At 37.1% G+C, this 25,902-nt stretch overlaps 1 protein-coding gene and 1 non-coding gene across 2 annotated transcripts; one reads left to right on the top strand and one right to left on the bottom strand.

Moving 5' to 3' along the window:
* Positions 1–73, top strand: TRNAS-UGA (transfer RNA serine (anticodon UGA)). The gene has a single exon. It is a non-coding gene; the product is annotated as a tRNA-Ser (tRNA).
* A 6,719-nt stretch (positions 74–6,792) lies between these two features.
* ZPBP2 (zona pellucida binding protein 2) lies at positions 6,793–12,933 on the bottom strand. Its single transcript, XM_068531481.1, has 8 exons — positions 12,885–12,933; positions 12,688–12,753; positions 11,318–11,443; positions 10,497–10,658; positions 9,609–9,827; positions 8,971–9,053; positions 7,928–8,108; positions 6,793–6,887 (listed from the first exon to the last, which is right to left on the bottom strand). Exons 1-8 carry the CDS (start codon positions 12,931–12,933, stop codon positions 6,793–6,795), a joined length of 981 nt encoding a protein of 326 aa, XP_068387582.1.
* Positions 12,934–25,902: the final 12,969 nt, after the last annotated feature.

Below are 25,902 nucleotides of genomic sequence, written 5' to 3'. Positions count from 1 at the left end.
TCCCTGGTGGTCCAATGGTTAGGACTCTGAGCCTTGACTGCTGAGGGCGCAGGTTCAATCCCTGGTCAGGGAATTAAAATCCTGCAAGCTGTGTGGCGTGGCCAAAAAACAAACAAAACAAAAACAATGTTTGTTCATCAAAAGATATCACAAAGAGGAGAAAAGACAAACCACACCGTGGGAGAAGATATTTAAAACATGTATAACTTACAAAGCCGTAATATCCAGTACAGGGAGCTTGTACAAATCAATAAAAAAAGATGACTCAGTACAAAAACAGACAAAAGTCTTCTGCAGAACTTCTGGAAAAAGAGAATCCTAATGGCTAACAAACATATGAAATGATGATTAACCTGATTAGTAATCAGGGAAACACAAATTAAAACCTCCAGGAGATACCACTACTCACTCACCAGCCTGGAAAAAGTTTAAAAGTCTGACAAGACCAAATGTTGGTAAGTATCTGAAACAATGAGAATGTCCAGTGTTACTTCCATTGTTACATTGGTTACTGTTGGGAAGATAAATTAGTACAATCACTTTGAATAACAGTTTGTCATTACAAGTGGAAGACTGACCTACCCTATAACCCCAAAATTCAACAGCTAGGTATAAACTCTAGAGAAACTTGTGCACATATGCATCACATGGGATATACTTTAAAGAATTTTACTTAGTAGGATGTCGTAACAGTCAAGAACCAGCAACAACTTGAGTATTCCCCAACAATAGAATGGATAAAAAACTGTGATATAGTCACATAATGGAATACTAAACAGCAATGGGTATTAATAAACTAACTCTACATGAGATTAATCTTTAGAAAGAATCAAGGCATAGAAGAATATATTCATTATGATTCTCTCCATAATATTCAAAAACAGAGAAACTATACGGCTTAGGGATCCAACTTTGGTGGTAAAACTCCAAGAAAAGGAAGGAAATAATTATTATGATTCATCCTCTTTGGAGGAGGGATGATACGATCAGGGACAGGCACATGGGAAAGGAGTGGGTTTCTAGGAAGCTAGAAATATTTTATTTCTTCACCCGGGTGGTGGGTAGCTCAGATATTTATTTGGTAATTATTTGTTAAACTGTAAATTAGTGTTCAACGCACTTTTCTGTATGCATGTTATATTTCACAATAAAAGTGGTGAAAAAAAGAGAATAGTGATGCTTACTGTTTCATTTTAAGCTTTTTTGTGTGTGTTGAGGCAGTGTAACCCTTCCTCCATCTGCCTTCTGAAATCTTCCCTCAAACCTACCACCTAAATATGCAAGGGACAGAGGACTCTAAGCTGCTATCTAAGTCACAATGGCACTTAATCGGAGTACTTTATTTGTCTCAGACACTAGTCTGTGCCCTCCCTGGTGACAGAGATGGAGACTACTGAGCATAGTACCTATAATAAATAAAAGCTTATTGATTGAATGTATGCAAATTACGGTGAAAGCTATGGATTCTTGGGGGGCTGTGTAGAATCACTTCCTTATTTATCATAGGCCCCACAAGCTAATACAGAGCCTAAAAATTGTTGGTGTTTTATGGTTTACATAGTTCTTTCATACAAATTATATGATTACATAAAGTTACATTTTAAGAGAGGTTGAACCTGGTATTAGTTTCCCCATAGCAGGGATGAGAAAACGGTCTTTGTCAAAGATAGAAAATGATAGAGTCAGGACTAGAATCAGAAAGCCAGGGTCTTTCCATTGTAGACTGCAGATGTCTTCCTCACTTGCTTTCTGCCATTCAGGGGAGACATATTTTGCAAGATGCTTTGAAAACCATTGGACATTAGACTCCAACAACTGGGCCATAAGAAAGAGGAGGGAGGCACACGCACATATCTCCAGCCTCAATTTAGTCTTTCCTCTGCATTTAAAAATTTGGTTGACTTCCTTCTGTGTGAGCCACATTCCAGAAAACTTCCACAGAAATGAGGTAGGGTCCAGAAGTCTAAATTAGAGCTCTCCAGTCCAAGCTTTGTGACCTACATCTGCAAGAAAAGGACTTCAAGCTCATTTGGACTGAGGTGTATTTCCTCTACCCTCTGAGTGGTATGCAACATTTTCTATTCAATGGTTGGTGGTTAAAGCCATTTTCTTTTCTCTCTGCTTCCTGTTTCCTTATCTTCTTTGTTTTCCAAACACTTTCACTGCTGCCTAATTGTTTCCAGATTCTGATACTAGATATCAATGTGTTACCTTGGGATGACCCAAAGTGATAGCACAATATCTGTTTATCCAAACTTCAACTCACATATCTAGCAGTCTCCAAAATAAACACTGCCACTAAGGAACTATACTTTGGCACCAATCATGTTTTTGCCACCTCAGGGTCCTTCAGACCTGCATAATTCATTATTGTGCCAGAGGGGCTAATCTGTCAGATCATACTAATCTGTCAATCCATTTATGTTCTTCTTTTCAAAGGACTGAAGAAGCTTTTGAAACTGAAGAAGGAAATCAAGAAGGGCCTCAGAAACATTTACCAGATGCGTGACCTATGGGGTAAAGAAGGCTTGCCAAGGGTGAACAGTTAAGATGAAAATATGGCAGCAACCTAAAGAGTAAAAGGGTATTGGAGGATGAAGAACAAAATATAAGAGGAGAAAATACCTTCTGGCTTAGGAAAAAAAGAAATTCATAAACTCAAGAGCAGTGTCTACATGCTGTGGGATTTTCTAAGGAGAGGGGAAGAAAAGTCAAACTGAGCTGACATCATCAAAAAGCAGCAGGTTGGGGCTTCCCTGGTGGCACAGTGGTTAAGAATCTGCCTGCCAATGCAGGTTACACGGGTTCGAGCCCTGGTCCGGGAAGATCCCACATGCCGCGGAGCAACTAAGCCCGTGCGCCACAACTACTGAGCCTGCGCTCTAGAGCCCGTGAGCCACAATTACTGAGCCCACGTGCCACAGCTACTGAAGCCCACGTGCCTAGAGCCCGTGCTCCGCAACAAGAGAAGCCACCGCAATGAGAAGCCCGCGCACCGCAAGGAAGAGTAGCCCCCGCTTGCAGCAACTAGAGGAAGCCCGCGCGCAGCAACAAAGACCCAACGCAGCCAAAAATAAATAAATAAATAAAATTAAAAAAAGCAAAAAAGCAGCAGGTTGTTCCCTTGGCAGGCTCCTGCAGCATGTGCAGTATCTCCATGTCCTGCAGTGCATGGTGGCCAGCAGCTTCACCAACAACCCCTCTTCCTTGCGTGGTTTTGTAGCAGAGTGAGAAATTTCCCCATGAAGAGCCTTCCTTGGCACCCTAGAGGGCAGATCTCTGGAAAGTTCCGGAGAGTGAATTTCCAGCCTCAGTGACTTTTCTGTCATCCGGTGACCCATGGTTGTGCCCTCTTCAATAAGGTCTAGATCTCAGCCCTTGGAGCTGGTGGCTCTTTCATGGACACTCTGTCTCAGTCCCAGTGGTAGGAGCTGCTCTTTATATCCGCTACCCCTCTATTCTTTAGGGTTCTCTATATCTCACTATCCAATTCCTTGTTATTCTGCTCCTGTTATGGTTGACAATTCTCTATATTAAACCTTCCCTGTTCAAATTACTTTGTGTTTTTTTGTCTCCTGATTGGACCCTGACTGACACACATACCTACAATGTTAACACTAGCACTAAATAACCCTAATACTAAAACCAGATAATGATATCATAAGAAGGGAAAACTACAAACTAATATGTCTCATGAAATAAATACAAAAATCCTCAATAGAATATTAGCAAATCAAATCCAACAATGTATAAAAATAACTATATACTATGACTAAAAAGGATTTATTCTGAATATATAAGGATGGTTCCAACATTTGAAAATCAATTAATGTAATCCATCATATCAACAGACGAAAGATAAAAAAATCACATGATCACATCAATAAATGCAGAAAAAGCATTTGGCAAAATCCAATACCCATTCATGATAAAAGCTTTCAGCAAACTAGGAATAGAGGAGAACTTACAGAACATCATACTGTAAGTTCTAGCTAATGCAATAAGACTAGATAAGGAAATAAAAGATATACAGATTAGGAAGGAAGAAATAAAACTGTTCTGTTTGCAGATGACATGATTGTCTAAGTAGAAAATCCCAAAGAATTTACAAAAAACTTCCTGGAATTAATAAGCAATTAGAGAAAGATCACAGGATATAAGGTTAATATACATATGGAAACCAAGGGGGGAAGCGGTGGGGGGTGGGTGTGGGATGAATTGGGAGATTGGGATTGACATATATACACTAATATGTATAAAATAGATGACTAATAAGAACCTGCCATATAGCACAGGGAAGTTCACTTCACTACAGTAGAAACTAACACAACATTGTAAAACAACTATACCTCAATAAAAAAAATTTAAAAAAAAAAGTTAAATGCCTTCCTAAATACCAGCAATAAACACTTGGAATTTTAAATTAAAAATACAAGACCATTTACATTTGTGCAAAAAATTAAATATTTAGGCATAAATTGAAGAAAATATGTACAAGATCTATATGAGGAAAACTACAAAACTCTGATGAAATAAAGAAAATCTAAATAAAGAGATATTCCATGTTCCTGGATAGGAAAACTCAAAATTGTTAACATGTCAATTTTCCCCAACTTGACCTATAGATTCAATGCAATTCCAACCAAACTCCCAGCAAGTTATTTTGCGGTTATCAACAAACTAATTCTAAAGTTTATATGAAAAGGCAAAAGATCCAGGATAACTAACACAATACTGAAGAATAAGAACTAAGTCAGGGGACTGATACTAACCGAATTTAAGACTTACTATACAGAAATCAAGGCAGTATGGTATTGATGAAAGAATACATGAATTGATAATTGGAGTAGAATAGAGAACCCAGACATAGACCCACACAAATGCAGTCAACTGATTTTTGACAAAGGAGCAAAGACAATTCAATGGAGGAAGGATAGTCTTTTCAACAAATGGTGCTGGAACCATCCATATGCAAAAAAAAAAAAAAGAATCTAAACATACAACTTATACTTTTCACAAAAACTAATTCATCTTAGACTAAATGTAAAACATGAAACTATATAACTTCTAGAATACAACAGGAGCAAACCTAGATGACCTTGGGCTTGGTGATGAGTTTTTAGGTATGACACCAAAAGCATGATCCGTGGGAAAAAAATTGGTAAATTGAATTTTACTAAAATTAGAAACTTCTGCTTAGTGAAAGACACTGTGAGAAGAATGAAGAGACAAGCCACAAAATGGGAGAAAATATTTGCAAAACACATATCCGATAAAGAACTTGTATCTAAAATATACAAAGAACTCTTAGAACTCAACAATAAGAATGACTAATCCAATAAAAAAATGGAGAAAGATCTGAACGGTAGATATACACATGACAAATAAACATATGAAAAGATGCTCAGACCAGATGTCATTAGGGGATTTAAAATTAAAATGACAATGAAATACCACTATATACCTATTAGAACGGCCAAAATCAAAAACACTGAAAATACCAAAAGCTGGTGAGGATGAGGAACAACAAGAAACACATCCATTGCTGGTGGGAATATAAAATGGTAGCCCAACTGGGGACACAGTTTGGCAGTTTCTTACAAAACTAAACATAATTTTACTATACAATCCAGCAGTCATGCTCCTACGTATTTACGCAATTGATTTGAAAACTTGTGCCCATACAAAAACCTGTACACAAATATTTATAGCAACTTTATTCATAATCACCAAAAACTGGAAGCAACCAAGATGTCCTTTACACACCCATACGATGGAATATTATTCAGCAATAAAAAATGATCTATTAAGTCACAAAAAGACATGGAGGAACCTTAAATGAATATTGGTAAGTGAAAGAAGCCAGTCTGGAAAGTCTACATACTGTACAATTCCAAGTTTATGACACTTTGGAAAAGGCAAAACTATAGAGACAGTAAAAAGATTACTGGTTGTCAAGGGCTCTGGGGTAAGGGAGAGAGGTGAATAGGTGAAGCATAGGGCATTTTAAGGGTGGTGAAACTATTCTGTATGAAACTGTAAGGGTGGACACATGTCATTATGCAGTTGTCAAAACCCATAGAACTGTAGAACACAAAGAATGAACCTTAATATAAACTATGAACTATAGTTGATAATAATGTATCAACATTGGTTCATTAATTGTAACAAATGCATCACACTAATGCAAGATGTTAATAATAGGGGAAACTGGGGAGGGATGAGGGTGTGGGCTGGAGTGGGTATATGGAACTCTGTATAATATCTGCTCAATTATACTGTAAACCTAAAACTATACTAATAAATTCTATTATTCTAAAAACAAACTGAAAGCAAAGAGACCCAAAGAAATAAGTTTTTTGGTTCTAATTATAAAGGTAATATATATGCCTTTATATAAGAGTGATATCAAACAAAATAATACATGGAAAGTACAATGTTTTTATTATATTATACTTTGCTACTCTTCTTGATCTTAATATAGTCTTAGGTACATGGAAACAGATTGTTTGTAAACAACAAAACATATTTCAATAAAACTCATCCACTGATACTTACACTTTCCTTTGCACACTGGAGATATTAAATGCCTTCTTAGAAATGCCATGTCAACTATCTTTTTAGGGTTTCTAAAAGGTATGTTTTCCAATGTTTTGGTCGTACTGATCTTACTTACTGGAACTATCTATGACACTCTGGGATGTGAACAAATCATCTTATGTTCGCCACCTCCACAAGCAAGTAACAATGCTTTCACCTCTAGTCTTCACGTTGCAGTTTTTGTTTGAAGTTTTATGGGCAAGATTTAGCTCCGTAGATTTGGATAGAAACGCAGGTCTGACATGTAACATCAACATCAGGACTAAAAGTCCCAGGACCACAAACCACTGCAGAGGAAAACACAATGGAGTAGATTATTATAATTTCAGTTAGAAGTATCTTATACCAATAATACAAATTGCCATTAATGTCACACCATTGACATTCTATATCTATGTTATACTATGAGTAATGTTCAGCCAGTTAAGGTGTGGAAGATTATTTATGAGGTTTTTTTTCTTGGCTGCACAGAGCGTGTTGCAGGATCTTAGTTCCCTAACCGGGGATTGAACCCGGGGACACGGAAGTGAAAGCGCAGAGTCCTAACCACTGGACCGCCAGAGAACTCCCCATTTATAAGTTTTAAACATTGTTATCTGATGATCTTAAAGCCAGAAAAAAGTTAGAATCTTAGCTATTTTTTCCTTTAGCATCAGCATTTTACAGTATCTTCTGCATTGCTTCATTTATGAGTTCCTATTTCTTGTTTTCTAGTTCCTATTTACAATTTCTAGGCAGGACCATTTTGTTTTCTTTCATAGTATAGTAGCTTAAGTCAGAAGGGCTTCCTTGGTGGCACAGTGGTTAAGAATCCACCTGCCAATACCGGGGACACGGGTTCGAGCCCTGGTCTGGGAAGATCCCACATGCTGCGGAGCAACTAAGCCCGTGCGCCACAACTACTGAGCCTGCGCTCTAGAGCCCGTGAGCCACAACTACTGAGCCTGTGCACCACAACTACGGAAGCCCACGCCTAGAGCCCGTGCTCCACAACAAAAGAAGCCACCGCAATGAGAAGTCCGCGCACCGCAACAAAGAGTAGCCCCCACTCGCCGCAACTAGAGAAAGCCTGCACGCAGCAACGAAGACCCAACGCAGCCAAAAAAAAAAGCACTACAGAAATATTTTGTAATACAAAAGATTACATTAGCAGAATTCATATACATGAAGATAATTATATTTAGAAATTTGGGCTTTGAATTTTTACTTCCCTTTAATTAAACATATTTTTTGGTAAAGAGAACCACTATAAATATTCAATTCAATTATGCTAAGTGAATTCTGACTATATAACCTAAATAATTAGATATTTATATTTTATAATTACCACAACAGGTAGCGCAATTGCTGTGGAGACCTTCATTTTTTCCAAAGCCTGGACGACAGCTATCTATTCGTACTATCAGAAAACTGTGGTCCACAAAATGCATAGCTGGTAGAGTTTTATTAAAGTCATGGTTGAAAATATATGCTTGGCTCCGGAAAAATTCTTCTATTCGATTTCTTGCCTAAGATTTAAAAACACCAGAGAGAAGTACAATTACTAAACTATGAACCAAATTTCTCCTCCTGTATCAGAGGCAATGAAACGTAATACAAACATGCCATTGCTTTACACAACAGATGAATTCCTGAAAAGTTGCATGTTAATACTAAAATTAGTTTAGCCTTGACCTTACCAATTATTGTCAATTTTTATGCACAACAGTTAAGAAAAACTAAATTGAGGTTAAAAAGCACTTGTTTTGAATTATTTGCATCATGTCTATTCCACATGTAGATAACTGGGAGTTCATTATTTCTAATTCCAAAAAGCCAAGCAAAATGGAAACCAAAACTTTTCTCTAATCAGCATTACAGACTAATGGTATAAATTTTATTTTATTTTTTGAGCATGGGGCTTAAATAATAACTAATAACAACCCATAAACCATGCACAATATTAAGGGTATGCGCTCAGGGATAGAGGAGGAGAGTGAAGGGATTTTTTAGACTATGTCCTTAGCCTCTAAGGAGGCAGAGGAGAGAGCAACTATTTTGATCAGTGCAGATACAGTTTTGGAAGAACCACTGTTTTAACCTAGGTTGACATGATTGTAAGGTTGTTCTTCAAGCTGCTGCTTAGTTACATTTGGAGAACAAAGACCAGTGATCCATCCTTCTGTCATAGGAAAAATACATAATATTAACCTGGGGAGCTATATAACATTCCAGATATACTCTTCCAGAACAAACCATTTTTAAATAGCCAAGATCTCAACAATCTCAGTTTATAAAACTGAAACCAAAAATCAATAATACTTCATATTTCAGTTTTTAAATAGCTTTGTATACTATTCAAATACTTTCCCCTTACACTGAAATTCTCACCTGGAGGATATTATGGTTAGTGGTATCTTCACAGTCAACAGACTCATTGCATTTACCTTTCCACCCTGGTGCAAAAGGATTAACTGGAGGGGGAAAAATAACATTTTCACAGAAAGATTCCAAAAAGTTCCAAACATTCCAATAAAGCTCCAAATGCTGAATTCAGTATGCATGTGTGCATGTGTTTAATCTATGTAATTCTAGTAATAAAGTAAAGGTGCACAATTTGAATGATTTATACATTATGATTTCACTCCATCTGGGGGCTAATGGAGGTAACTACAAGGCTTTAAAATGAATAGTAATAAATTTGGTTTGGTTTCTCCCTTTTGTTAAGTTCTCAAAAATACAATTTAAAATTCTATAAGAAGTTGTAAGTTAAATATTAGCTACATAGTTAAAGCCCATATTTATAAAATGATATTAAGTTCTAAAAGACAGGCAACAATATATCATAGTTGAAGGCAAATAATGTGTTAATTTTTAAAACCACAACCAGGTTAAGACCAACAACATACTTTAGTGCTTAACAAACATTTAAGGCCTACTATTTATAAGCTTTCTATAATAATACGGTAATTAATTTTGTAATTAAGATTAAACACATAAAATTAAAGAAATATTAAAACTTTTTCTACCTTGAAAAGCTATAAATAGCTCAGGAATGAGGCCATGTTTTGGGACTTTAACAAAATGGCATTTATATGATGGTTCTATGACATGGCATGACAAATCAGAGATTAAATTATCCAAGATTTTCTTCAGCATTCTAAAAAGCAGATCATTATACTTTCCTACACAAGATTTTGTGGTAAAACGTACAGCCATCTGATATGAATAGTCAGGTTCCCGGTAGGCTTTAAAAAAGATGAGAAAAAAACAATTGTACCTAGCATTAATTTCCAAGTAACATGTAATATTAAATCCCATCAATCTTGCAAACCAGCACAGAAACTTAATTTATCTAATAAAATGGGGTTTTTTTGGGTATTTTATTTTATTTTTTCTAATAAAATGTTTTAACAGTTTATCCTCACAAAAAGATATAAAACTAATAACTTTAATAAAAAAGGTTATTTTCATATGATATATTATCCACTCAGTACAAGAGATTGTACGGTTTCTGTGGTTTGGCTATATATATAAGTTAAAAGTATCAAGAAAAAAATAAGATTTTGACAGTGAGGGTCTTAATTTACAGAAGTGTTGCTGTCAGCACAGTCCAGTGAAAAGGATCATTAATTTGCTTTTATGGAATTAAACACCAGTTTTTAAATTACCTGGCAAAGTTGTGATAATGTAGATTGTGCCTGCATACCTAGACAGTGGGAAGTGGGAGGCTGAAAGAGGATTATTTAGGACACACTATTTTGATGTCAGTTTAAGTTTGCCTAGTCAAATACACCCAAAATACTCTATAAGTCATAACGATTATATATAAGACTCATTTTCACTAAATGAAGAAACCATATACTTAATTCTGATCCATATTAAATGTTTAAGTTAAAATGTGTCTATATTCTTACCAAAGATCATAAAGTCATATCTCTGCTTTACTACCTTTTCTTCTTGGGTTTCTGCTTTGACAGTCTTATAAGAAAGAGTGCATGTGTAAAGTCCAGACAAAGGCTCCAGAAAGTCTTTCACCATCAGCTTTCCTGTTTTAGTTATATTTATTCTATTATTTCCTAAACAGAAAGAGTAAATTACTTGGTTATTTAACATGTAACAATTCAAACATTATTTAGTAAACTTGGGGTTACAAATAAATACAAAAATTTAAAAATTAATGGACTATTTTAACTTCAAGAATTCAACAAAATCTTAACTCTGTCATATTACTCAATGGAAAACCACGTGAGATAAGTACACTTTTGAAATATATTTTGGTTTTCTTTAATTCATTTCTTGGCATCTAATTTCAATTGATTTATGCCAGTAATTCTGTAAGTGAGATCACACTGCCTTATAGTTCTATGCAATTTCTTCACATAAGACAGAAATTAACAATGCTCATATTATAAGACACCCACCTAACATCGTGAAAAATTACATATTAGTTACCTCATCTCCTATCACAGGTGCTGCAAGGATAAATTTTAGGTTTTATAAAAACTTCTGAACTAATACAGCTTTGGGAAGTAAGGTACAAAAATTACTGCTTCAGTTTTTGCATAAGGAGAAAATAAGGCACAGACCAAGATATAATATGATTGTCTAAATATGGAGTAAGTGAATCTGTAGTTAAAATTAAATTTCAATTTGTTCATTCCAATAAATGACAGTGCTTTTCTTAAAAAATGTTCGCATCATTAAGAAAAGAAGATATTAAAATCGAATAACTTACCTGTTAATGGCTTTTCATTAGGCCCAACCCATAAGTAGGTGGGGTCCACTGTTTCTTTTTCAGCGCGTTTCAAATCCATACAGACAAGGATTGGGCTACTGTGATGTAAATTTACATATACTTTCACTGTGACAAAATAAAACAATATATAACTACATTATATAGCAAAATTAAATTAAGAAACACATTTCCTACCATTTTGTCCCAAAGTTACTTTGATTAGTTCTTTTTGGATTTCACTATTTTAAAAATCAGCATATCATTATAACATTTGGAATGCTAAAGTCCGTTCTGCTTCTCATAGACTCTTAAAACTCTAGACTGCTACAGAGTCAATATTTTTTCTTTTTTCTGTGATATTATAGTGTTGTTTATAAAAATGTACATAATACATTTTATTTTTTTTAATATTTATTTATTTATTTATTTATTTTGGCTGCCCCGCGTCTTAGTTGCTAAAATGTACATAATACATCTTGATGTACAGATTCAGAACTAACTAGAATAAAAAAAATTTGAAGGGTTAGTGGAATCAATTTAAAGATCAGAAAAGGATCTTTTGGTTGCAAAACTATTTTAAAGATGATCATTGTCATCCCCAAGGCAAACATGATATTTAACTATAAATTTCCTCTGTTAGGAACAATAATTAAATGGGACAGACGAGGAAGATTTTCTGCAAAACCTATTCTGTTTCGGATTTGATGGAAGCAGCAACAATGTGCTTGGAACCAATACAGTCCCACAAGATATTAATTTTAAAGCCTACTGAATGCCAGGCTCTGAACATATAAAGAAGACACCGTCCTACAATTTGGTGGTGGCAGGGAAGGGGAGGGCCGCCAAACACGGAGAGATTCCAAACCTGACCAATGCTATGAACCGGCCCAAAGTTATCTAAAGTTAGCCTTGTGAGTAATTTTCCTTGGCGGGTGTGAGAAAGTTTCATCACAGTGACAAATGACATTTGAGCTGAGCCGTAAAGGATATGTAGGAGTTCTAGGTAATAAGGGAAGGGATAAGGGCATTCCAAACAGAGGGACTTCCAGCACTGGAAATCACTCCTCTGAGGGGGCCTCGCATGTTGCAAAGCAGCGGGGACACCTGGAAGTGAGGTGGCATCAGAGAAAGAGATCTGAATTGAATCTTAGCTCCTAACGAGCTATGCAGCTTTAGGTAAGGTGATACAACTGAGGCGTAGTGGCGTCGCTGTAAGGATGAAACGATGCAACAACCTTCGGGAAGTGCAGAGCACACAGTATACGTTCAATAAATGTTTGCTCCATTTCCCTCCTCGGGAAGAACCTTAGCAGAGCGACGGAGCCCCCAGCTCTTCGGGCAGACTCTGCGGGTGAAGAGGTCTTTATTACCTGGGTGTCCCGGCTTGCCATAAATGAAGCCTTTCTCAGTGCGCTCGGAATTACGCTGCCATCCAACTGCGGAGGAAAGAAACCACTGACTTTTTACGTAGAAGAGAAGCCAGGGCTCAGTGTGGGGCGGGGCGGGGCGGAGGAGGCAGGACGGAGAAGATGGGAGAGGCCAGGGGACCTGGCGGGAGGATCCCCACCTCCTGTGAGGTACCAGAGCACCACGGAGAGTAGGGCCCACGCTCGCATCACGGCTCAGGGGCTAGCGTCGCGGGAGGGTTAGGCGTCGAGGGGCGGGCTCCTTCCTACCTCAGCCCCAGCGCAACGCCTCCCCATCTCTCCTCCACCGAGAGGAGCAAACCGACGGAGATCACTCCCCTACCCGTCCGTCGCTACGGCGGTAGCGGACGCGCAGGAGAGCGCTCGCGTGAACCGGGACCTCGCGCGCGTGGGCCGAGCTGGGCGCGTGGGCGTGGCTGGGCGCGTGGGCGGGGCTAGGGGCGGGGCGCGGGCAGAGGGCAGGGCCCTGGGCAGGTGCGCGGGAGGCGAGCGCCCCGCCCCCTCGCGCGCACGCGGCTGCCGTCGTGCGGATGCTTCTGATGCTTCGCGCCTCGAGTCTGGCGCCGTTCCCCCGCGCTGTCGGTGGCTCGGTTTTCTCTGAGCAGTCCCTGAGAGAAGAAAAGAGTAGAAGAAAAGAAAGCAAGGCTTCGCGTTTCGGTCACTTCCTTAGTCTGGGGGCTGAAGAGATCGACGAGAGGAACATGGCGGTCCCAGTGGGATTGGGCGGGTAGGGAATGCGATTACCTGAGGACCTGAGGAGGGAGCAGCTTGTGAAAATTTACACTTCACAGGAAGCAGAGAGCCCCGCGTGGTAATTTCCTATGCCTTTCTTCTCACGAACTGTCTGAAACTGTGTGCACAATCTTTTTCAAACTCTTTTAACACCCAATTTTTACCCAACTGTATTCTACCCACAAAATGAAGAACCGCTAGTGCACCAATAAGGCGTCTCCAGGCCTTCACACTCTAGAGGAACGTTTAATCTTCATCTTCAACTTCGAGTATCACACGGCGTTGAGAGACCCCGCTTGCAAATGAATCCAGGGTTGTGAAGTAAGACTGCTTTAAAGAAAGGGCCCAATTGAAAGGCGAGATCCTCAAATGCTTTTCCTGCGGGGAGGGATGCTAAGTCAAGATCAGCGAGCTCCGAAGGGGACCATGCCAGCCTCTTTGATGGTTCCTTCTTGGCTACTAATTTGATGGCCTGGAAAGCCCTGTGTGTTGTCTGTTTCTTAGCAGCGGGACACCCTCAGTAGTGGTTTTGAGTAGGCTGGTGGGTAGAGAGCCCAAGGTTCAGACAGGGTGCAGAATGATTATTTGGGGTGAGATCAAGAGTTTTCAGTTTTATTTCCTTTGAGCCGAGTCAGTACTTGGACTATCTCAGATGGTCCGGGAGCAACCTTTGTCAGTGATTTCAGTTTTAGTCACTGTTAATTTTACCTACATAGCATAAGCCATGAAATGTGATTTGGTGAGTCAGATCCACCCATGTCAGTTACCGTGTCTAGATTCATGGTTTAGTGTCAACTGTTCCCTTCTTAAAGTGATGATAATGAAGACAAGTTTAGGCATCACCTCTGATTCCCTGGAAGTTTATCATTTCAGTTTTAGTCAAAGTACATTATAAATCCACAGTGTTTTATTACCTTCCCAGTTGTAAGTAATTGATCCTTGTAAACGCTGTGTGATCAACTTTGAATACTATGAGAAGAGACCTAACCAAGTGAGTAGTAGTTATTTGTTTAAAGTATCCATTCACTCTTTTAGAAGTTTTAGATTTAAGGAAAACTGTGAAGATAGTACAAAGAGTTCTCACATACACCCACCTATTTCCTTACTATTAACATCTTACATTAATTATCGTACATTTCTCACAATTAATGAACCAATATTGATACCTTACTAAATAAAGTCCATACTTGATTCAGATTTCCTTAGTTTTTACCTAGTGGCCTTTTACTGCTCCAGGATCCCAATCAGGGTCCCACATTACATTTAGTCATCAAGTCTCCTTAGGTTCCTCTTGGCTGTGACAATTCCTCAGACATTTCTTGGTTTTGATGACCTTGACAGTTAATTACAGTTTTTATGACATTGACCTGACCTTAATTGGTCAGACACGTTGCAGAATGCCTGTCTATTGGACTTTTTCTGCTTTTCTTTTTTCATTATTAGACTGGGGCTACAGGTTTACGGGTGGAAAATTACAGAGGTGAAGTGCCATACTCACCACATTGTATCAAGGTACAAACTATCAACATGCCTTATATCATTGTTGATGTTACCTTGATCACCTGGCTGAGGTAGTGTTTGTCTGGTTTCTGTAATATAAAGTTACTCTCCTCCCTCTCCCTTTTCATACTGTACTCTTTGGAAGGATGTCACTATGTGAATCCCACTTTTTTTAATCTTTTTTTTTTGCCACGCCACGTGACTTGCAGGATCTCAGTTCCCCGACCAGGGATTGAATCCGGGCCACAGCAGTGAAAGCCCAGAATCCTAACCACTAGGCCACCAGGGAACTCCCATACGTGAATCCCACACTTAAGGAGTGGGGATTTATGCTCCACCTCCTTGAGGGCAAAATAACTGCATAAATTATTTTACCTGTTTACTTTTTATCTATCCCCTATCATTCTCTTGAGTCTGAAATACTCAATTCTGAACTAATTATTTACAAAGTAGTAACACATTCCATTGCTAAGCATAAAGAACATTGTAATGGAAGCTAAACGTTTTCTAAAACTCTTTAATAACCAAATAACTATTCATCCTTACACCATCCCTGTGAAAATTTACAGTTCCTCTTCTGCTACTTTTGATGTGCTATTTTTGCTTTTAGAAACTAACAAACAACAAATTTCCCCTTTCAATACTAAAATTAGACCTAGTGTTTAGAGTATTTCTCTGAAATTGATATTATCCTGTAGAACTCCAACCCATACAAGCTATAGAGATGCTATCGTGGTGCCATGATCTTAAAACAAAGCCAATACAAGTTATTAACTCACTTAAAAATTATATACCTATATCTATATCTATCTATATATATCTCCTATACCAAGGCATATTTAAAATAAACTAAAATTCATAAAATTGCTACATGCGTTCTTTAACTGGTAGGTGTGGGTTTATTCTGATATGGCCGGCTGATGCACAAACTCCCAACCTTAAGTCTCAAATGTATTTATATATATCAACAACGTAAGTTTCTAACAAGGGTGAAAGTGGTCTTTCTGAGAATCATTTACATGTTGTCCAATTCAGCACACTGGGTAACTTTATGAGGACTCACCTGAACAATGTCCCTTAGACCTCAGTGTGAAGAAAAATTCTGTTTTTGAAAAATTATGTGGTCACTTCCCCTTTCCTCTCCCTATAGTCAAGTGTGTGCTTGACCTCTATAAAGTGGCAAGGATGTTGGGAAAAGTTGTTAACTCTGTGTACTAACATCTTTGAGTTAATTTTACTCTTATGTGTCTCCCCAACCCCTTAGCACTGATACATTATATAAGTATTTTTGTAAGCTGTTTCAGATCCTACTTGGAGGAAGGCAAGGTAGCAGAAAATAAACACACATAAATAGAGTGTGTAGTATTTTGTGAGTGGTGGCAAATAAACCAAGCAGTTCCCAGAAGGGAAAACAAAGTGAGAGAATTGCTTCCAAAAATGAAAAAGTTGAGTTGATGAAAGTGCCAAAATTCTTTGGAACTGTCTTAGAACTTTCTGAAAACTTGGACCAAGAACTTTTATTATGTGACATGAAAAACTGAAGAAGTAAAACATATACATCGAATGAAGTGAATTCTCATCGATGGCACTCATGGCTATCATCCCTGAATCTAGACCAAAAGTTCCAGATTTTGCTCAATTTAAGACAAACCTCTTTTAACTTATACTTGAAAGAAAGCAATCCAGATCCTCCCTCCCGCCATGTGATATTACTCTCCCATCCATCATCCTTCCAAAATGGACATTTTGAGACAATTTACAGTCGCACCGTTTCCATCCTATCGGGGTTCTTGGCTTTGACATTCAAAAGGAGGCTGGAGGAGCGGTAGGTACCTCCGGCGCTCCGCGGTGAGCGTCCTTTAAAGACGCCGCCAGCCAGCGCCGCTGTAACCCCGCGCACCGGCCGTCGCCGGCTCCTGTCCCTTTCAATCTGCGCCGAAGCGGCGGCCGGATCCCGGGGACTCCCCGCGCTGGGAATCTCCCGCCAGCTGCGCGCTGCGTCCCGGCGACTGCAGGAGCACGTGGAGAGGCCGGGTAGCCAGACCGGCAGCTCCAGCCCAGCCCGGCGGCGAGATGGAAGGTGAGCCTCCAGCCCGCTTCTTTTCTAAAGGGTCTTTAAAATACTCTACCGGTGCACGCAGCAGAGAGAGTTCCTTCTGAATCTCGGTTTTGCTTCTATTTATTTCTTTTGTCAAAAGTAAATATGAGGCATTTCAGAGGGCAAAGCGTGTCGGTTCTCATACATCTCTCATTTGCTCCCCTTCCCCCCCCCCCCCCCCCCGGTTTGGACAGTGATAACTTCTCCACAATTTTATTTCTTAGGGGTTGTCAGGGGTCAACTCTAAGTCTGCAGAGGAAGAGTACTTATGGGGTGTCCCTGAAATGGCAGCAAACCTGAGTTGGAATAACTAATCCTTTTGTATGATTTTTTCGTCCATGGCTTCACTGTCTATTGGAATTAGGCTAACCTGAGTGACTTCTTTAGAATGAAAGGTGACTTTTTTCTTCTAAGGGTAAAGGCTGTCATATGGGAAGGTAAATTTTAAAGTGTTGGCGCTTGTGGTTCCCTTGGAACTCGATCTTCTAATGATAACTTCTTTACTCAAAGCAAAAATCAGGCTCACATTGTTTCATTTGAATTAATTTTGAAAGTCATAAAACTATCCTCGCTTCTCAAAAATTATTTAGTATGTACTTCCTTGGGATAATTAAAATTTCACCCTACTATTGTAAACTTTTCAGTGGTCTTTTCAACAAGTATTTCTAAAACCTTGAAAATGGCAGACGCATCTCAAGTTGGGGGGAGGGGGTGACAGAAAATCAGAATTTGTGAGAAATGTATTCATTCTATTAATAAATGAGATACTGACACCTAATTAAAATGTTAACTTGATAAATATTACGAATAGCATGGACATTTTCTTCATAATAATCAAAGGCTCTCTTATTGCCAATGAACCTTGATCTTTGGCAGCTTTAGGTCTAGGGTATGTGAAGTTATTAAAACTTGACTGAATACTTTAGGACATGAGATAAATTTTGTTTCACAGTATAATTGAGTGCAGTACTGTGGTCTTAAATCCTCAATTTGCACGTGGGTATGTTTATAATTTTTTAAAACTGGCTTGGCCCTTATATACATTTTTTTCCCTCTAAGTAGAATGCCAAATGATAAGTCAATGAACAGTATGTATGTAGAAAATTTTAAATGACCATTATTGTATAATACTTCGTGTTTTCTCTTATGCAAAACTCTTTCTGTTTTAAGTTTTTAAAAATTATCAAGGTTTAAAAATAACTGAAAAATTTGCACTTTGACTATTTGAAAAATGGTTTATGACGTGTAATTTTTAACATGTAAAGATTTCATTGGCCAAGAACAGGAAAAAAATTAGGTTGCTGTACACTATGATAAAATAATTTTAAAAATTCTCATGCTTTAATTATTACAAATGAATTGCTGAATTTGTTTTTGTGAAGTTATAGATCAATACTTTAACACTATTTTTTCCTAGTTTTAATCATTTCACTTCTCAAGAATAACATACAGAATACTGTAAGACAGTGGAAACTGGACTGTTTCTCTGTAAATGTTAATACTTCCGAATTCATTTATTTAATGTGAAATAAAGAAATTATTAACTAAATAGCATAATTTAAGATATTAAAGCCCTAACAAAGGCTTTTAGATAAGTCTGAATAAGAAGGGAGTGAAAACTTGTGTAGAATTTGATTTGGAATGAACAGACTATAAATGGAAAGAGGTAGAATATAGAATTGGATCAGTGATAAGTTGTGAGTTTAGACGAGTAGATTATATTCATAGGTCCATACAGATAGACGTTATATGGTATGCTTAATGCAAAAACTTCAACACTTAAATCAAAAAATAAAATTAACAAAAAGGTTAGTGATGTGAATTTGGCTATTCTAACATCAGGTCCTTGAGGACCAGAGTATTTGATGTAGCAAAATATCTGGTTCATTATAACCACCCAAGATTGGCTAATCTGGCTCATGTATTTGATATTTAAATAAAGTACTTTCATATTATCTTGATATTTTGGTCTCAATCTAGAATTTGACCTATAGTGTATACCTCTCATTTCTTGGCAATATAAGCAAGTAGAGTACTTTATGGAATACTTTTATTTTCTGCCTAATTTGGGGGTCAAATTAATATGCTATAGTTTATTGTGAAATGTGAGGCTATATAGTCAGTCATTCCTTCAGCATATAAAATCTTTTTAAAAAATTCATTCATTTTTTTCATTCATTACCAGACATTTATTGAGAGTTTCTGTGTGTGAAGATGTCAGATGAAATAAGCTTTTGAAATAGAAAGCTTGTCATGTAAAAATGAAAAGACTTAATGCATATAATAAATCAAAAACTATAATTTTTTTCTTTTCTCACAATTTGTGATCCTAAATATTTTTTATCCAGAGATTCTTTATGTTACTAAATTTTGTTATTTTTGCTGTAATAATATCCCTTCTGTCTGATATGGTTGAGAAATGGGTGGTTCACAAATAATGAATTTTACAGGTATTGGCATATTTCTCATTTAATATATGACCTTTTATTTCAACAATATTGGATAGAAATCTTTCTAAGAGTATTTATTACACAGCCCCCTGCTTTATAAACAAGGTCCACAAGAGAAAACTTTATCTTGGTGACCCAGGCTCACTGTTTTGACCATCAGGTAATGCATTGTTCTATAGTATTTTCTCACGGGGTTTTGAACTGTGTAGAGCTGAATGCCCCTACACTAAATATTCCCAGGTTATTGTGTAACTTTTGTTTCCTTCTTGATGTCAGCTTCTCACCACATGGCTTTTGTGGTAGCCATTTTTCATTTCTGGGTTTCTTTCTATGCTCTGGATGGTTGGGATTTACAGATATATAGCCTCCAGATGGTGGAGTTTACTAGCCCTGTATTATGAACATGTGAAGGTTGAAATGGTAACATTCAAAGGAACAAAAGCCGCAGAAAGGCCATGGGGTCCAGGTAGAACACAATTTTAGAAAATTCCCGTTTGTGCTTCCTATAATCCAATATGCTATTTCACACTTCCATGTCTTTGCTAAAAATTTCACCCCATTCTTTACCTAGTTATGCCTACTCATCTTTCGAGACTCTTTTGAGGCATTATCACTGTGAAGGACCTCGTCATGACTTTCCCTGGTGGTCATTTTTTTGAAAAGTGGTCACCACTTTTCCTGGTGGTCATTCTACTCAGTCCCATCACCTCCCTCCAGCTAGGCTAAGGACCTTTCCTTACTGTGCATACTTCTGCCAGTTGTATTGAAATTATTTATTGATTTAAGTGTTTATTCCCCCACTGGTCTTTAAGCTTCTGAGGGCAGAAACTCTGTCTTATTTTTGTATGCTCAGTGCTAAGAACAGTTTCTGGTTCATAAAAGACCTTCAGAGATTGTTGCATTCAGTTTTTAAAATGGTGCTGAAAAGTAATTTTCATTATGTTTATTGTGATGCCTTTTATTTAATTAATTTTTGTGAGTAAGGGATTGGTGCTAGCAATTCTTTGTTAGAACTCAGAAAAATTTTAAAGTACTTAAGTGGTATAACAAAAAGAGAAAACTTAGGAAAAAAATGTTACTGGTTTTTAGGCTAGAATATCACTTAATGCTAAATCTTATCTTTACATCAGCAGATTTCAGGATCACATATTAGTCCATTAAAATATGGATCAAATATGAGGGAAAATTTGCTTTCTCCATCAGTAAGATATATAGATGGTGCTATAAAATTAGCATACCTCTTTCCAGTGATGCCTTTTTTAATACATTGTTATAAGCTTGTCATCAATGTATAAATGTATATATTTACACTTACTTAGGACTAAAAGATTATTGGTAGATCTTTTACCAGACACCCAATATTAATAGGCTGCTGATTCAAGCTGTAGTTCTAGACCATGTATGAGAAGAGCTGAGTGATTAACACAGAAACCGGCCTGTAGTAAGTGCCCAAGAAATGCTTTTTGGGTGTGCTAAATATTCATTAATTATTGTGAAAAGAGACTCTAAACATCACAAGGACATAGAGTATACTCTGCTATCAAGCTTTTGAAAAATACAACTCTCTCATTAACTGGTACATTCATAGTAATTAGAAATCATAAGGATGACCCTAAGGCCTTTTGAATCACTTTTTTCAAAAGATGAAATGATGAAACAATAATCATATTTCTATTATATGTGGATTATTTGAAAAGTGATCTACATATAACTCTATTAATTATTATTGCTATATAATCTATCAAAATATTTTAATCCCCAGTGATCCTGAATGAGATCATTTTTTCAGCCTTAATTGAAATCTGCTTTTTGCATCCAAAATTAAAGTTCTTAGAGTCCAGAGTGGTGTAGGGTAAATAGAAATAATTTGGAGTTGATACCATGTTATATTGGATATGTGTCTCATCTAGGAGATATAAAAAACTAAGTGTTTAATAAGGGATATGAAACAGAATAAAAGCATTTTTGGAGCAGTACTTTTTACTCATTGTCAAAAATTCAAAATCAGCTTGCCTCCTGACTTATATCAATGGAATTGGCAACATATCACAAATTGTATTTATTAACAAGTGTTCTTAGAGATAACGTTTTTGGCACATCAGGTTATTTGTAGGTTTATAAAAGAAACTTTTTTTAAATAAGAGAAATGGAAAACATTTCAGTAGCATCACTGATGAAACAGCGCATAACAGTATTTTCTACTCTTAACTCTTAATTATCTAAGGGTTATTTATCTAGGTGTCTTGCTTATTTTGGTCATTAGTACACCTGTAGCCCCGTCTAGACTGTCAAGTTCCAAAGTGTAAGGATCTTTTTATCACCAGTGATAACTAGTACCCAGCCTGGTCCGTAGCACATAGTAGGACTGTAGTCATATTTATTGAATAAATTAATGAATGAGTTGCCTGCGTGTTTGGTCATTTGACTATTTATTTGTTCAGCTTTTATGGTAAAGATAGTGAAGAAAATAGTGACATGGAAACTAGTTAATTTTGCTGGTTAATTCGTCAGAGGTGCTGTTAAAGGTTTGATAGAAGAGTTTGGAATGTTGGCTAAATCCCACAGGATGAACACTATTATCTTTTTCTAATCCAATATTGGCTCTACTCTGGGCAAAATAATGTAGTGAAATCTAACTTTTGGGTTTGTTTAAAAATTTTGCTACATTCTTTGCAGTGTTTCAGTGAAGCACTTCAATTCCCATAGTAAACTATTTCTTCACAACAAATGTGTTGCTTCTTAAAGTTGAGAATAAAGTATTTTACTTAATTTGAGTTCTGTATCACAGCACTATCAGTTTATTTGCAAAGTATTATCTATTTGAGAGACTGTTGACATATCAGAATATTTGGCACATCTGAACAATTTTACAAGAGCAAGTATGCACAGGAAAAAAAATACCAGTGCAGAACCACAATCTTACTCATGACACACTTATAAATTTTTAGTATTTTCAAAGGGTTGGTTAAAAAGTTTTATTTTTAGGTCAGAATATAAATTTTTATATGGATAATCCTCAGTGCATTAATATTTGGTAAATGATATGCATGAAAGTCAAATGAAATTTAAATCAAGCCTCTGATGTACATTTGTGGTGCTATCTACACTGTATACAAGCATATAATCAACTATTAATGAGCATTAACAAATGGTTCTTTAATTACAGAAATAAAGGCAGATGATGGGAAAAATGATTAGTTGTTAAATATTAGAAAAATTAGTTTTTCAGACTGTAGCTATTATATTTTACATCAGCTATGATACAACTCCACGTCTATAAAAAATATTTATAGGTTGGTGAGCATGATCTTTTTTTCTGGTCCACAGAGTCTATTTTTTTCCTGTGCATATTTGCTCATGTAAAATTATTTAGGTAAGAATATCACTGGAGAGACCACTGCTAGGTCTACCTACCTGTTGACCCTTTCCTTCCTTTGCCACAGATCAGTACCTGGCAGCTTTTTAGGAAGCTGTTCCTCATTCTAGGTTGGAATCTCTCTCTTTTCTGAAACTTAATAATATTTTATGTCATCTAATGACTGCTAGAACCTAACTGCATTTTATGTACAAACATAAAGTATTCTTGCATGGTTTTAATACAATCTAAATTGTTTAAGAATGCAACTACTATATACATTAAGAGAAGATGATTCTTTCTTTAGTTCGGAGCCAAGACTTTTGCCATTATTGATGCCTCCTGTATCTTGCATTTTTTGTCTCTTGCATTCATGATGATTCTATAAACACATCTGACCACCTTCTTATTATGTCTTCTAGAATAATTGTGCTGGTACATTTACATATTAAAATACAGATTATTTTATTATCATTTATTTCGCCTTTATGTTACAGTTAGGGCTTTATTTTTAGACAACTTGGATATGTGGATAGGTTATATTTAACTTACGATAGTAAAGAGGTATTATATTTTTTCTAAAAGAGGGGGCACTTGGTCTTGGTAAGGCTGAGAACCACTCTAAGTTTATTATACTACGAGAGACCAGCCACAGTCTGAATAAGATGATGTGTACGAAAATCACCTTTCATCTACTAGACACGAAGTTAGGGTCTGTTTAATTCATAAATCATTTACAAGGATCCTTTAGACCCTTGCTAATCTGTAAGTATGGTCTATGGACCAGCAACATTGGCAACATCTGGAACATGTTACAAATGCAGAATCTCAGGCCAGACTTGCTGAATCAGAATCTGCATTTTAACAAGATTCCTAGGGCATTCTTGTGCACACTAAAGTCTGATAAGCATTGCCCGCAGTTTCAAAAGTATTAGTGAAACTTATTATCACTCTCATAGCACATGTTGTATTAGTGGTGGATCATCTTTTTATATGTATTTAGAATATTTTTTTATTGTTTAAATGCTGGTTTTAAAAGATAGCTGAGCAATGAAAGTTTTAGAACATTCAATTTTGACTTACCTTGTAATACAACATTTATAACACAATGTAATTCAAAAGCCAGAAATCTTTATTCATTCATTCCTCATTCAAAAATATTTATTGAATGCCTGTTATGTGTCATGTATGCAAAATATTGGCAATACAATGGTGAACAAGAGAGCAGTGCTTTTGCCCTCATGGAATTTACAGTCAGATGAAGAAGATAGCTTCCCAAACAAATAAATCCCCAATGAAATAATTAAAATTATTTGACGTGCTATGAAGGAAAATGCTAAAATGGAGAGTAATGGTCGGGGCAGGGTTGGTGAACCTCTCCTCTGAATAAAAGGTCTGGCTAGAGATAGAAATTCGGTTATCCTCAGCCCATAGATGATATTTAGTGCCATGGGAATGACTAGGATCACCTAAAGAGAGAATGTATTGTGAGAAGGGGGCTCGGGTTTGAGCCCTGAGAAGCATCTTATTTAGGTGGTCAGATAGAGGAGGAGGGGCTAGCATGAGAGGAACAGCACGGCAAGAGGGGTGAAAAACCAGCAGAGTGTGGTGTAGCAGAAATTCAGGAGAGGGGAGTGTTTCATGAGGGAGTGGGTGGTTAGCTATGTTGAATGTTGCTGGAAAATCAAGTAAGGTGAGGACAAAAAGTGTGGGTTGGCTTTGGCAACAAAAAACTTGCTAGTGACCTTAACAAAAGTGTTTTTTTGTGGAGCTGTGGGGATGGAAACCAAATTGAAAGGTTAAAGTGGGAATGGGAATAGAGGAAGTAGAAACATTGTTATAGACCATTTCCCCCAGAAGTTTAGCTAGGAGGTAAAGCGGAGAAATAAGTGGGGCTGTTGCTGGAGAGAAATGTGGATGTGGATCGAGAGATTTTGTTTGTTTTTGTTTTCCAAAGATGAATGGCACAAACTATCTGTAGCCTAAGTTTAGTGGAAAAAAATCAAAGATCAAAATTGAAACATCTTTTTTCTAAAAATAAATTTATTTATTTATTTTTGGCTGCGTTGGGTCCTTGTTGCTGCGCGTGAGCTTTCTCTAGTTACGGCGAGTGGGGGCTACTCTTCGTTGCAGTGCTCGGGCTTCTCATTGCGGTGTCTTCTCTTGTTGCGGAGCATGGGCTCTAGGTGCGCAGGCTTCAGTAGTTGTGGCACGTGGGCTCAGTAGTTGTGGCATGTGGGCTCAGTAGTTGTGGCTCGTGGGCTCTAGAGCACAGGCTCAGTAGTTGTGGCGCACGGGCTTAATTACTCCGCGGCATGTGGGATCTTTCCAGACCAGGGCTCGAACCCGTGTCCCCTGCATTGGCAGGCAAATTCTTAATCACTGCGCCACCAGGGAAGTCCTGAAACAGATCTTGAAATCTCAATTCTCAGGAAAATTTGATTGAAGAATTATCTATCATTGAAAATATCTTCATATTTATTTGGTACATAACATGTAAATAAATTTCCTGTCAGAATTTTTATATGGCGCCCATTCAGTGGATGGTTGGTATAGATATAATCTATAAAGACGCTATAGAAGACTCATGAGAAACCCTTGAAATTCAGACTTTTTTTTTAAAGTGGGGAGATAATGCTATAATTGCATTTCTAAGGCTTGGGATTTTTTTTTTTTTTTTTTTTTTGGCCGCGCTGTGTGGCTTGCAGGATCTTAGTTCCCCGATCAAGGATTGAACCCCAGGCCTCAGCAGTGAACGCACCAAGTCCTAACCACTGGACTGCCAAGGAACTCCCCTGGGATTTTAGATATTTGAAAATGTTTGTGTTCAATAGATTTTTTTTAAATTAAGGAGTAACTTATACGATGAAGTATACCTTTCTTACATATATAGGTTGATTAATTTTTACCTATATATATTTTTACCTATACTCCTTCTAGGTCAAGATATGAAACATTTTACACCAGAAACTAACACAGCACTGTAAATCAACTATACATACTCCAATAAAATAAATTTTTTA

Source organism: Eschrichtius robustus, chromosome 20, assembly GCF_028021215.1.
Source record: "Eschrichtius robustus isolate mEscRob2 chromosome 20, mEscRob2.pri, whole genome shotgun sequence".
In the NCBI taxonomy this organism is placed as follows: domain Eukaryota; kingdom Metazoa; phylum Chordata; class Mammalia; order Artiodactyla; family Eschrichtiidae; genus Eschrichtius; species Eschrichtius robustus.
Note: the sequence above shows the minus strand (reverse complement) of the source record. Positions and strands in the feature narration are given on the sequence as shown.

Bases quoted from the DNA above. Each gene is read 5' to 3' on its own strand.
- ZPBP2 (XM_068531481.1), bottom strand. From the start codon at position 12,933: ATGCGAGCGTGGGCCCTACTCTCCGTGGTGCTCTGGTACCTCACAGGA. The intron at 12,754-12,884 runs GTGGGGATCCTC...TTTCCTCCGCAG, and splicing joins GCTCTGGTACCTCACAGGAG to TTGGATGGCAGCGTAATTCC. The intron at 6,888-7,927 runs GTAATTATAAAA...TTTCCTCTGCAG, and splicing joins CAATTGCGCTACCTGTTGTG to TGGTTTGTGGTCCTGGGACT.